The 14,942-nt window shown below is 38.5% G+C and overlaps 1 protein-coding gene across 5 annotated transcripts in view; it reads right to left on the reverse strand.

The window, feature by feature from the left end:
- Nucleotides 1–14,942, reverse strand: part of LOC108094498 (CUGBP Elav-like family member 2) — a 121,353-nt gene that overhangs the window by 23,505 nt on the left and 82,906 nt on the right. For 4 of the 5 annotated variants that reach the window (XR_001771553.2, XR_001771554.2, XM_017195098.2 and 1 more), the window contains one exon: nucleotides 13,499–13,547. Coding sequence is in view for 2 of the 5 variants with exons in the window: in XM_017195098.2 (XP_017050587.1) it covers nucleotides 13,499–13,547 (49 nt within the window). In the remaining 3 variants the exon portion in view is untranslated. Of the gene's footprint in view, nucleotides 1–8,638; nucleotides 8,710–13,498; nucleotides 13,548–14,942 lie in introns of those variants that run through there. The other variant, XM_043208647.1, reaches the window with a different exon arrangement.

Genomic DNA, 14,942 nt, shown 5'->3' on the forward strand with positions numbered 1-14,942 from the left:
ACGTGGGGGAGACTAGTGGGTGGTGTGGGGATTTTTAGGGGCTGAAAGTGAGTGGCAAAATCTAATCAAGCGCTGCGGCAATGGTCGCACACCAGCATCAAAATTCAAACATACAGGCCACTTACTCTACACATTCACCCACACTCACACTACAAATGCAAAAAGCCACACGATGGAAAATCGAAAACCAAACTTATTGAAAATATATAAAGATTTAGGAAGGTATAAAAATAAATTACAGATAACAGCGCAAATTGCAAAAATGCTCACAATTTCCCTACGGAGTTAAAATCTGCAAAGTTAAAATTACAAATACATTTAAATATATATTTAATTTCCTGTTTTGCAGCCTTCTCAACATTTTATAAATTTTTACTACTTAACTCTCACTTTCTGAATATAGGGAAAAGATTCCGCGCTGCTTTTCCGAATTCTTTTTACATTAAAGCTATATATACATATCACCTCTCCGCCAGCCTAATGAAATTTTCCTTCCGCCAATGCCAACACAATTCCAATGCATTATTAAATTTAATTTCGAGCAGTCGGAGGAGAGACGCCGACAAAATTATGGGAAATACTTTGGCGCTTGTATAAAATTTAAATTTTAATCGCCAGCAGTCGGCAGTTAAACGGAGGACGAAAAGTTCTTTCAAATGTTCTTCGGCTGCAGGATTTAAAGATTTAGGGACTTCTTTCATTGAATTCTTTCTTTATAAGGCAGGAAATCCCATTTTTAGCTAGGATTCCTTTTTATTTTAAGCTTTCCAATCAAGAATACTACATTTATTCTTGCAAGTCTAACGACTAAACGATCTTTATTCAGCTTTCCTCCCAATTTGTTTTTTATACTCTTGCGCATCCTTTTGCGCTCTGCTCCTTTTCCTTGCAATACAATTTTTATTTTTCGTACATTTTTTTTGGGAATGCATAAACGAAATTTGCATTTTAATTGCATTGAAATTGTGTTGCTTTGTGCCTAATCTATTTTCTTTTCGTTTTCCCTTCGCACAAAAAATATTGAATATCAAGTGGAGTTGCGGCGAAGTTGAAGCGGCGAAGGACTAACAAGGATTATGCATATATATCAAAAATAATTGCAGCAGAACTGGAACTTTTGCGTATAAATTTCCATTAAGAGGCGGTGCCCGAAGGAAATAAATTTCAACACCCCTCAATAATGAAAGGGAGGCAGAGGCGAAACCAATTTCCACAAACTTGGCTCATTTATCAATTCGGTACCAACGATGGACAATAGTTCGTACAGGTTAATAAATCGATATGACATGAAAGCCACAAAAATGTCCTTCCAACAACAGCAAACCAATAAAATGGGCCACAAAGAAAAAAAAGAGAAAGAACGAGAACATCGAAGGAACTACCAGGGAAACATAAATTTTCATGTCGAGGCAATAAAAAGGACATGTTTTTGCAGCATACACGAACAGATATATCCCTACATATCCTTCTCGCATAACAACAACATAATCAAGAGCATAACAATAAGGCAAGAAAGTGCGAGCGAACGAGATGGCTATTGCCCTGGAAATTATTTGCATTTTTACACATTTTGAGGGTCAAGCAAAGGACACGAAGGACACACACAAAAAGAGTGTTATGGAATGGAGAACGGGGAATGGGGAAATATGAATGGATGTCCATTATAGGGGTGTATGTGGGGTCAAAACTTTTGATTTGAACAATGAGTGTGTGCGAGTGTGTGTGTAACTGTGATAATGGGTTTCTGTGTCGAAGAACTTTCAACTTCCTTTATTGTATTTTATGGTTCTGCCTCAGTTTTTTTCGGGTTACACTTCCTTTTTATTATGCCTTTCCAAAAGGATGTGTGGGTGGATAAAAAGCACAGAGAGGGAAAGTGAAAGTAAGTAGTTCCAGTTGGATTATGATAATAACACATCTGCATAAAAAAGGAAGAAGGGTTCGCCTTTATCGGCCCAACTGAAACCATTTTTATCAATATTATATGGAAAATATGCAAATGCTGGATAGACCTTAAAAATAAATAAGGCCTTTGCCGATGTTCAATGGGATAAGCGTAGAACAATCGAATTTGTGGCGGAATTTATGACGATCTCAGCATATACTCATAATTCAAAAGTAACTACGCTGTTAAGCGGGTTAAAATTGTTTTGTTTAACTACTTAAAATTTCCCCTTCATAACGAAACTTCTTAGTTATTTAAAGATCTAGTTGTTTTCTTGAATTTCAATGGCAATTTCCACATTTCGCATTACCCCAAAAGGCGAGTGGGCTGCTGAGTGTCACTCAGTTGGACAGTCAGTCAGTCAGATAGTCGGTCATTCCCGCAGTTGGTTCAGCAATCATTCAGTCAGTCCGTCAGACTGTCACTCAAACCAACAACTGCCAGCCAGCCAGGCAGTCCGAGAAGCTCTGGGAATGCATTTGCATCTTTGCATCTTGTGTGCGAATATACCCTGCCCCCAAGATCTATACAACGACCAGAGAAACAGAGGACTTGCTCCGTCCGTCATCTCCAGCTTTTCTCGCCTTCCTGTTTGCCCAGAAACACAAAGTGTGAAGTATTTCCCTAAAAACCAATTCATTTGCATAAAATGGCAACTAGTCTGGGCAAAATAGAGCTGGCTGTTTGTGTGCATCTGCGAAATGGAAACTGAAACTCGGCTGGCTCTCAGATTAGAGAATACCATGGGTGCGCCACCATCAGACTCCAAATGGCCAGGCCAAATCATCCCACTATACACTTGACTTAAAATCTAAATAAGCTTTGCAACATTAGAACTGGTTGAAATTAAAAAAATATAACTATCTAGTTGAAAACAATATAGTGGAAAAGACTTTAACATTTTTTTAAATAGATTAATATTCATTATTTATTTTTTTTTCTGATAATATTTTTTAATATTTTTAAAAAAAAAACTATTCTAAAATAATTATCAAATTTTGTTCAATTATTTTTATGTTTACACATTTAAACTTATTTTTTTTTTAAGACATGATACCCAAATTCGCATATTTTAACTATGAATTAACAAATGAAAAGTGCTGATGAATTGCTTTAAGTGCAAAGAGCGAATGAGGGTCGAAACTGCATCTATGTGGGTAAATGGCACACGCTGGCTTGCTCTGAATGTGGAAATGCATTAGGCTGCAGCAACAACAACAACAACAGCAATAGTGACAGTAGAGGGGGCCATGGAAAACGAAAAAATAATATTATGCGGGTCCAGTAGTCTGGGTAAGGCCCACAAACCAAGCCCATAGGCAATGTGGCTTTTGTGGCCAGGATCACGGGACCAGCCACCGAATCAGAACCAAAACCAAAACCAGAATAGTAGTAGCTGCACATTTTTTGGGTCAAAGCAATTAAAGGTTATAAATTTCTCCCCTACTCCCGCTTCCCCACTCGCTTTCGTTGCAAAAAATTAAGCTTTGCTTTTTTTGCGCAACATTTTTTGTTACATTTTCTATACGCCACTCCTTTCGGTGGCCCAGTCACGTTCACATGGTGGCCATGGCCTCTCCGGCAGTTTATTTAACGTTTAATTTAGCAGAAAATTAAAGAGCAGTTAAAATTTGCATGGCAATTTGGCCGGTAGAGATTTATGGAGTAACAAGTGGCGGTGTTAGGGGCACACAGTCAAGGGTTGCAGGTCCTCAGGAAGGATCCGACAACAAATGATGTACACTTAGTACGTGTTTTTATATAAAAGGAGTTCTAGCCAGTCGGGAGTAAGGCAAAATTATATAATGTTTTACTTAATTTAAAGTATTTAGAGTCAAATCACTGTTGAAAAAAATATGAATTGATAAAATCTTTCTGAACAGAATCGGATTAACATATAAAATATAACGTTTATACTAAATCTGTAGATACAGATCATGTGCAATATCTTTCGCTTTTCATAACTCTCACGAATTGCCCGCACTTCTTTCTGTCAACTAAATTTTCCAACCCACGCAAAATGAAGGATGAAATAAACATTTTCCCTGTTTAGTTTATTTATATATGTATACAAGTTAAGAATTACTTGACAAATCACTGCTTTAAAATTATAGTGGTATAATCTTTCTTTACACAGTTGGAGTTCCGTATGATTTATAGCGCATGTATATTAATTCGCAATATATACACGTCGCTTCCAATATCTTTCGATTTTCTTTACTCTCCTCGCAAATTGCCCACATTGCTGTTCAACACTTAACTGAAATTTCACCCGACCCGCACCCCCGCAATGAAAATGAAGTGAAAATATAAATTTTCACTTTTCTCATATCGAGAGATGCAAGGACAATGTCCTTTATTGCTGGCTGGTTCTGGTAGCGACTGCTTGCTGGAGTGAATTAAGCGGGAAAAGTGTCAGGCCGGCAACACGTGTATGTCACGAGAGAAATTATTGTTGAATATACCACAGAAAAAGTTGCTGTGCGTAATAATGTCGAAGTCAAGTGTAAACTTGTGGCCGACTGATGAGTTCGTGGGCGGAAGGGGCGTTTCGCGTCTGGGTTGGACACATCCAGGTGATAAAGACTCAAAAAAGGTTTAAACATGTTTACCATATGTTCGTTTTTTTCTTTTTTTTGCCTCGCTTGTGGTTTGGCATCAACATCAACAGATAATAAAATGAAGAGCGGAAACTGTGTGCGGAAAGGTTGAAAAATTAAAGGTGGAGGAAACAAAGAAACCCGGAACTGCTGATGGAAAAAGATTCCAGGCAATTGACGATAAAAATAAAGAAGTCTATTTTATACCTATAGTGTATACCCCAAACTAATCCTGTTCACTAATAGTTTCAAAGGAAATACTGCATCACATTAAAGCTTTAAGATTGAATTCCCTATCCGCAGGTAAAACTTCTTAACAATCCCCTCACAACTCGTATTTATTTTGGCAACAATTAAGAGTCGACTTTTTGGGTCATGGGCAATTTGGTTAATGACGATTTCTTGGCAATTTGATGTCGGCATCCTTTCTCAATCTCAATTCACCGGCGAATGACAACGAGGACGAGGCGCGCACCGTCCAATAAATTGCCTTAATTACCCAATTTTAAAAGGCAGGCGAAGGAGGAGACGTCAAGTGAGGGAGAGCGATATACATCGTAATGTGAATGTAAGGCAATTTGGTCAGCTGCCGACTCCTGGCAACTCCTGCGACAAGGTAGATAACACTCAACATCAACAGACCATCAATAAGAGAGTGGCCCACGGGGCGGATGATTCGGTGCGGGTGGTGGAGCGAAATTGGAAGGTCGATAAGGACAGGTGGGTGTACACAAACTGACCTCGACAGTCAGAGATGCCAGATATAAATACGGGGGGGGGTCAACAACCCAATGATTGGGGAAATTTATTTAAAGGTGAATATGTGTATTTTTGAATGAATAAACTTAAAAACTGATAAAATAATATTTATGGTGCTAACATTCGCGAGTTTGTTATCTTCTCCCAGTCAGAAAAGAGTTTCCCATTTTACACAACATTTCATTAATTATTTTAAGAATAGTAGACTTTAAATTATTTATAGTTTTAAATGGTTTCTTATGGTAATAGAATTTTGTTTAAGTAATTTAAGCACATTATCCCAAATTTACTTGCAAATTGTATCTCAAAATGCTTGAATATTTCTGCATACGAGTATATCAACGAACAGTGTTAATTAACTGCGACTCCGAATCACAATCTCATCTCTAGCCATATTCCGATTTTCTCGGGTCGTGGAAAAAGTGCCTGGTGTGGCGGAGGGGGAGGGGGAAGGCGAGGAGGTTGAAAGAATACCACCGAGTGGAATCTGAGATGAAACTGCGAGGAACGTCGAATCCTACCTGGCACCGCATACGGTGATGGATGCGACGATGGCAGCCAATATGCTGAATTTATTGGCGGATAGGATTTATGCGTGGCGCGGTGCGTTGTCGACGAAGTGGATCCTCCTCCTCCGGCTGCTGCTGCAAATGATGTTAAAGTTGCTGCAGCTGCTGCTGCTGCGGCGACTGCGGCTCCTGGCGATAATGATAATGATGGCGACGCTGGTGATTGCAATGATGATGATGATGATGAGGTTCCCGGGCCAAAGGACAATGCTGCAGCTGCAACGTTGCTCTTATTGGATAAATTCTCAATTACTGAGGATAATTGACTGTTGCTGCTGCCGACGCCGATGAAGGCAACATTCTCAGCTGTTGGCTCAGATGGCTCAGATATTCGCGCTGTTATACTTCCCTCACAGCATCCACATTCGCATCCGCATCCGCATTCGTCGCCGCATCCGCATCCGCATCCGCATCCGTTGGCTCCTTTTTGGCTATTTACGAAACCGATTGCAGTCGAATTATTTATCATGTCAGATGATGATGATGAGATGACGCCGACGACGTTGGCGAGCGGAGAAGAGAGAATTCTTGAAAATATTTCACACTTACACTCAGGCTCACACAGATACTCAGAACGCACACACAAACACAGATACACACATACAAATAGAGAAAGAGCTGAGAGCGTTAAAAACAGAACAAGAATCGAGCGACTCGAAGTGGAAAATTCAATAAGCAAATATAATAAATATTAAACACGAATATTCAACTTAATTATCAGCCAGTTAACACTTCTTCCCATACGCTGTTTATTTATTTAAGACTTTTATTATCAATATTTCGACGACACGCAACGTTTTTTGGTGATTACTGCTTTTTGCTTTTTAGCCACGCACAATTAATTATTATTTATTTTTACTTTTTGGTATTGGTATTGATACTTTTGAGTTGGACTTCGTTTTATTGAGAGTTTGTCAGAACGTTTAACGTATAACAATCAGAAATGTGAACACACAAATGGTTTCGGTTGAATCTTTTCCGATTTGCTTTTCCATAAAACAATGAACAACAATTATTTTGTGAGTTTCTATTAGAGATTTCGCACTTTTAGCGTGTGATTTCAGAGTTTTCGTTCAGACAAATGCTGGCATCAAGAGTTCTTCCCTGTGATCGCAATTAATGCGTTTCGCCATTTGGCTTCTGCTTTTATAGATTGCCTTCACTACCCGCTACTAAATATAGTTTGCAAAGTATCACTAAATTGTTCGAAGACAAAGAATTCAATTGCCGCTGGCGCTTGCCCGATTTTATTTCGGATCATTTCAGTTCGAACCGATCCAATATGTTGCGATTTATTTAAGGCCTGTGACATTTACTTTGGTTAAATTGGAAGGAGCTGTTGAAAGACTGTTCGTATACAGGGTGACTCATGTTGAACTGAACTAACAATAGGTTTTATATACTACGAGGAAAGGCGACCATAGAAAATTATTGCAAGTATTAAATACATTAAGGCAGTGGTCTGCTTTACAGACTTCAAAAATCGATTTTTTTTTTTGTCTTAAATCTATTCCAAAACTATCCAAGAATATGTGTTCAAAATTTTAGAGGCCAATTCGACATATTTTCGAAGCTAGATCAGTTTTAGTGGCCGAGCGTCAAGCAAGTTCGTATGCTCGGGCAGACTTTACAGCCCGTTTTCTCGAGTTTTTATTTTCACAAGTCTTGGAAAGCGGTGCCGGCCATAGTAAAAAAATATATGTCCGATCGAAAAAAACCAAAGTGATCTAGCTTCAGTATTGAATTATCTTCTATTTGAACTAAAAAAATGGATAAAAGTACTATTTAAATTACTTGTTTTGCAACTTAAAGTGAACTTTTTTTCCAAAAAGTGAATTTTTTTTCAAACTTAGAAAAATTTGGAATTTCGTCATTTCTTCGGAATTTTTTTAGTTCATATAGAAAAGGAACTTATAAAAAGTAAAAAAAATTTGGTTCCACTGTTTCAGATGCATCGCACGAACTCCATCACCGGCACCGATTAACAAGTGCACACTCTAGGCGCCCCAGAAAAATCGTTTCAACTTCCGCTAATTTCAGTTATTTGCAATAATAAAAATTGTTTTTTAAAGTTTAAATATAATATTATATCGTCTCAAAATTTCGTTTACCGCAATCATTTCCTTCCCTTTCAAAAAAATTGTTGAAAAAACGCTCTTTTTTCGGCTCCTAAAGCAGACCACTGCCTTAAAGCCTGATTCAAAATACAACTTCCAATAAAATTGTTTATGTATAACTTAGCTATTTGCGCTTACAAATTATTAATTTTTAATCCCTAAACAACTTACTTTCATTAATTTAGTTTTTCAGTAAGCATTCAATTGCAGACAAACACCCTTTACGTGAATTTATTTTGTTTGTTGTTGATGTGCTTTGTTACTTCAATTTCATAGCCCGCCCATCACCGATAAGTTTCGATGTGATTTAAATAAATTCCGTTGTGCAAAGGCTCACTCTCTATTTGCTTTTTGTTTTTTATTTTTCGTTGTCGCGTATTGGCAAACTCGATCCACTAAAAATAAATTGACATCAATCAGGGGCCGAGGAAAAAGGAAAAGTCATCACAACCAGACGAACGGCGATGGCAACTAATTAAGCAACGTCACACATGCAACGTCCATTAATGAAAGCGAATAAAACAGGACAGAACATGGCAGACGGAAGGGATTCAGATTCAGATTCACTTCGTATTTAAATACCAAACAATAGGCGCAATTAAAAAAGGAAAACCAATTCGTGAAAAATTGGAAAAATTTACCACGTACGCGATGTGCGGAAAATAAATCAAGCTGATTGTTTGCTTTGGCGACTGACTGCTCCTCCTCCCGATTCGAACTGATTGACGTTAAAAATGCAACTAACCTGCGTTCGCGATCTAGACCCTTAACTCATCGCATACAAGATCTAATTTCATCTCATGCGAAGATGATTCTCGGCTGGAAAAACTTGATTAGCAGCTTTGGCTGCGTTGTGAAATTGTTGACTTTGAGTTGAGCTCTTTTAAAGTGACTTTTAATGTTGGTTTAGCTTAGTTTGCTTTTTATTCTCATCCACATTTGATGAATGTGTGTATATTCTTTGCTCATTCGCATCTTCTCGGAGACCATTTGTTGTTGTGTTAGCACCTGATGCTAATGAGTTAATTAACACATTTAGCTCTGGCGTTTTGTTGTTCACAAAAAAGTTGGTTTTAAGAACTCTAGAGAAGCAGACACGCATTAGGTTTTAAGGTGAAAACATATTCAAAACAATATTATAATGGAGAACGCTCTATATTTATGCCAGATATTTACTTTTCAAGTACAGGAAATATACCTTAAATAAAACCCCTGCTAGGGTATAAAAATATAAGTAAATAGTATAAGCATAAAAAGCACTTAATACAATTTGAAAGTGCTTATCGACATTACAATCTGCACATTTTATCAAACAAGTGACAACAACTCTTCTTGACTTTAATGGATGCAATCTACATATATGAAGTGTTTTTACTCAACTTTCACCTTCTTGTCATTGATTTCTACGCCAGCCAACGAGAAATGCAAATACAGTACGTAATTTGTTCAAGGTTCCTTCGTACCCCCTTTTGCAGAAGTTTTTGCCGTAATTTCTTGGCACATTTCGCCTTTCAGCACCGCAAAATGAAGACTCATATATGTGTGCTCTCCTTGACTTGCCATATATTATGGCTAATTTGAATTTTTATCATGTTTACAAGCAAACAATACGTGCATCATCATCATGGCAGAAAGAAGGAGCCGCCACCGTTTTATTTTATTTTTTTCGTAGCTGTTGTTGACGCCGGGAAAACCTCGCACAACATTTGCATATCGATTTCATATGCAGTGAGGAAAATTCATATGTTCCCGCGTCTTTTGCGCAACAACAACCACTTTTCCACCCGCCACCCCCTTTATTTCCACATCTCTGGAGAAAATGCAATCGAGTTTTTGTGCTTCTCCGAATTTGTACGGAATAAATATGAAGATGTTTACCTCTCAGTTGCTCTTTCTTTTGTTCTTTTTATGACGAATATAAGGAAATTAATAAGAGTTTTCTTAATTCATTTTAACATTACTGACCCCTTTTTTAGTAACATTTTTAATTAACATCTTTAAATAGCGATACAAAGTTTCAATAAAGAAAAAAAGCCAATCCTTTGGCTTTGGTATAAAATATTTTAATAAAAGAAACCGATATTTTAAATTGAAGGGGAATATGAACTTCGGTGATTAAGTTCATTCCTTTTTCCTGCAACCAAAAAAAGGGAAATTGTGTGTTATTTGAGAATTTAATATCACTCCCAGTGGCTTCCCTCGTTTTTATCCCCTTCAAAATCATCCTCCTTCGAAACTTGACATCGTCCCGCGACTCTTTTCCCATATTTTCCGCTTTTCCTCGTTGTCTGTTTGAAGTTTGCTTGCATGTAAATTGCTCTGATTACCACGTTGCAGTTTTTCTCACCTTCCCCATTTTCTCACCTTTTCCACTTTTGCTTACTCATTTGATTTGCTTGCACATTTCGCTGTTGTCTCGTTTGCCATCCTTCTTTTTTACTTAACCTAATGCAAATCGCTGTTATTATGCACTTTTTGCCCTTAGACAATATTCTCTTTGTTTCCCCTGCTTTTCTCTCCGGTTCCTTGAGGTATTTATGTCCTTCAGGGTTCCCTCCTTTTCCGTTGAGGGTTTGCAGCTCAGGGTCAGAGGGGAGTAACAAAGTGTCATAAAATTTGAATGCAATTTTTCTTTTCCCTTTGCTCCAATTTATGTGGAAATGAGAAGTCATTTGTACGGTATTTATGGTAGAGAGTGTTTTCTGAAGGACCTATTCTTTGTGGGTTGAAATTTGATGGGCGATTTAAAATCGCTGATTGAATTTGCGACAAAAGATCAAAGGTAAACAAATCGTTGAGGATAATTTAATCATGTTGTTTGACCCTGATTAATCCGGAATATAAAACTTGGAAAAGGAAATTTCTCATCCTACAAAGAAATATATTGGATTAAGTTTACTAAGCCACAGAGTAATCATTACATATTGTTTAGGAATTACAAAACTTGTATGTATTACTCCTTCTCGAAAAACCTATTATCCTCAGTGTATGCTTTTCTTGGAAAGGCACTAATGGGTCCAATCTATATTCCATGTTATTTCTTAAAAGGCGGCTGCATCGATTCCCACGCTATTTTAAGCCTTTACTCAAGCACTCTATGAATCCAATTTATAGGAAATCTTTATACACCACAGACGACGAATCGAAAATAAGAATAGAGGAACAGCAAAAAGAAAAAGAAAACCAATCAGAGGGTTGTCCTCTTTAGCGATTTCCGCCTGCCAAAAGTATGCAACACTTTTGCGAAGGAAAACTTTTGGAAAAGGGACGAGAAATATTGGAGTAAAGGAGTAAGGAGATGAAAACAGCGTGAGCCAAGCAGGAAACAAAACTCGGCGACTCACTCAAGCATTTTATTAAATTGCCACCTTCCGTTTGTTGTTACGTTGAGACGACGACAGTATTTTTTTGTTATTTTTTTTTTCGATTTCTAGGCTGCGAGTACCCGCACTTTTGCCCCTCTCATTCGACCATGGCGGTATACCAAAAAAAAAAAAAAAAAGAGGAAAGCATGGAAAAAATATTTCTACCATCTTTTTCTATTATATCGCTTCCGCTGCGAGTTCCAACCAAACTTTTGTCAGTTGTTTTCGTTTGGTTTTTTTTTTCTTTTTAGTTTAATTTTGTTGCTGCCTTGCCGAGGTTAAAGTGCCAAATCACGAAACAAGCCACATTTCTCTCTGTCTAGTTTGGAATATTGAATTGAATTGCAATTTCGCTGTTTGCCGTGGAGTCGTCGTCTGTCTATAATGCGGCAAATGTTGGATGGCGTCCAACTTGAATTTGCATCGAATTTGTTTTAGGCGCAATGCGGGCGGTCGCTACCGAAGGGCTTATCTGAAATTGAAAAGCCCCCAGTGGAGGCTTCGGTTCGAAAAAGGGGTTTTCCCCAATAGCTGAAATCATACAGAGATTCGCTAAAGTTTCTGCTGCACACATAAAACATTAGATAACAATTAGCCGAGTTTATTTATTGTTATACTAAATTTTGAGAAGTAAATGTGATTGTTTGTGTTTCGGTCGCATCTCCATTGTTCCTTCCATTAAAAACTATTATATTACTCATTACCGCCATTGAGGGTACTTATCCATCAGCTCGAAAAAAAACAACGAAAAAATTAGTTAAGCACACACGGAGAGGAAAAAGTGCCGAAAATTATTAAGCATACGCCATGTTGTACAAGCGTAATTACACACTGCTGGAAAAGCAGCTGGTGGGAGCTTTCGAGAGAAGATTGGCTGGCAGGAAGACTCGCAATGCCGGCAAAACTTTTTTTGCGCACAGTTTTCATTTTTTGTTACAACTTGTTAACAATAAACGCCGCTAGAGGTTCCCCAATTAAAAGTGGCATTCTCTTCACAGTCTACACTCCTCTTTTCCATCCCTTGTGTGTGTGTGTGTGTGGGGGTGGTGGGGGTGAAAGTCAACATTTTTGTGGTCACTTAAGCAGATTAATATCATGGGTGTAATTAAAAGAAGCAGCCCCCAAAGTGTGGGCGGGTTGTGAAGCTTCCTGTCTGAAATTAACATAAATTAAAAAATGTTCAGCAACTTTTTACTCAGCTTTTTGAACACTTTTTTTCGTTGTGTTGAACATTTTTGCTGGCTCACATAATTGATGGTTTTTAATTAACTGCCAAGTGACCGACAGCTGACAATGAACTTTGAAACAAAGGGACGGCCGAAGCGAAATGCACGAATGAAAGTTCAATGGAAAATCCGTAAAATGTTGCTGAAAATTTCGTTCGCACACACAGTACCTCTGTCGTTGCCATGTTTTTCGCAATTTTCCCTTCCACCGCGCTTTTCATCCCTCACCAGTTGACCATTGCCAATAAAAACTGTCAAATACTATTGCCCGCTTTTAGGCTGACCGCGTTTTTCGCACGCAATTTCCACCGCCACCAAAATTCTGATCGGTTTCTGTCCATCTCTGCCACTCTCCCTCATGTGTCTCCCCACTTCATGTGTCCTTGCATTTCGCTTTGAGAATTTTTGAACTGGGGATTACGTTGGACATGGAAAGTGGGTCTCCGGATGGCGCAAAAAACCGATTTTGGAATGGTTTAAACTTAGTTTTAAAGGACGTGGGAGGCAATGTTTCGTACCAATATGTTACGGAAGAAGATTTTTAATATAAATCTATATTTCATATCATGTCCTAAAACATATTCCTCAAAAAATACATACACCTATTCTTCTACGGAAATCAATTTCCAGGAAAACGTCTGCTATCCTTTCAGCCGATGCATTTCGCATCCGTAAGCCCCAATTTGTATTTGGTTTTCGATAGAACATCGCACACACATTTCTCACGCCTCGCTGGTCACTTTGTGCCGCGTTTTGTTGATTTGTTGGCGGGGGAAATATTTTGGGTTGGCATACTTTTAGTCACCCACATGCACACACCGCATCTATTCACCGCATTGTGTGCGAATAGCTTTCTATTTCTGTTTTTCTTCTTGTTTCAACTACATTTGTTTTTCAGAACGGGTATGAAAACTTACCATTGCGATTCTCGCTATCGGCGGGTTTCATTTGAATGGGATGGTACATCTGAAAATGCAAAAAGAGAAAGTTTATTAAGAATTAAATCGATTAAATGTTTGGTTAAGTTTTGATTTTTTAAATTTCTGATACATTTTATATTCGTTTCAGATCATCAGAATAATGAGATTCAACAGATTTTAAAAGCGGAATTATCTTTCAATAGAGTGTCCTTATTTTTTTGCTTGAGCCCTGCCGTTTTTTCTCGTTAAAATCAAATCCGTTTCTGGACGTGTTAATCACATTTGAAATATTAGAGCGCAATATGCTCCGTGGTTCCGGCCGAAAGAGAGAAGGCCGCGATTAATTTACAGAGCTTAGGGCCAAAATGCAGTCGCCAACCCCAAAACGGCGACAAGGGACTGCAGTTCCGGGAGCTGGTAAAATAGGCGAATGTGGGGGGCAAACTTTCTCCACTCCCACCGCGGAGCCACCATCCACTTAAGCTGCATAATGAATGGAATGCAGGCAAAGGCAGAAAGGAGCCTCGCAGGACACGGAACAAAGCCTCCGCCTAAATCCTTGACAAAAGCCAAACACATTTATTCAGCGGCGGCAAAAACGCGAAAGGGGGAAACTTTTGCCGCTATGTGCAAAAATCCTAAAATATGCGTTAGACTTTGCCGCGTGTTTTAAATGTAATTTTTCGCGCTACACACACACTAACACACTTCGGAAAGTCTTCTAATTAAAACAAGCTTAAAGCTCGCCTCTGTCCCCAGCCACGCCCCCTTCCGCATTCAAAGAGGCCGCGAAACTGGCACGAGGTCAGACTAGATTCTCTAGTTAGAGATGGGAGCGTGAGTTAATAATAATCGTTACGATCTTACGATCTTATAACCTGTTTATTAAATTAATTTAAACAAAATAATATACAACTTATTAATTTAATTGAGGAATTATTTATTTACAAGCATTAATATACAAGTTTTTATTAACTTCTCAGGCGTGTCACGTGATCACCGTTGGGTGAAACTACTGCTTGGCTAATGGCGCGTGATTTATTGGCAAACGGGCAGCGAGCGAACGACGACAGTCTACGCTAGAAGGCAATGTCCTTGTACTTCCCTTTGGGGGAAGTCCTTTTAGCCTCCTCCAAACTAACCGACTTTCCTGCCCCAGCCCTTTCTAGCCGTAAATAATACACGCAACGCGACTGGTTACAAATTGCAGTCCAAGTCAACCTGGTTCTCCGCCGCTTCCTTGGCTTTCTTATTTTGCCAATTTATTTATATGCAGGAAGTAGCAATTACCAGTCAAACACAGGCGGCATTCACGCCCCCTTCAGGAAAAGCAGTTTCGAAGGTGGAAGTCCTTTTCTTTCCTCACTTTGTCAACCAACCTTCGTGGTTGGCTTTTCCCTGCCTCCACGTAATTGGTTGAAATATCGCCGACGACTGTTTT

Source organism: Drosophila ficusphila, unplaced genomic scaffold, assembly GCF_018152265.1.
Source record: "Drosophila ficusphila isolate 14025-0441.05 unplaced genomic scaffold, ASM1815226v1 contig_607, whole genome shotgun sequence".
Classification (NCBI taxonomy): Eukaryota; Metazoa; Arthropoda; class Insecta; order Diptera; family Drosophilidae; genus Drosophila; species Drosophila ficusphila.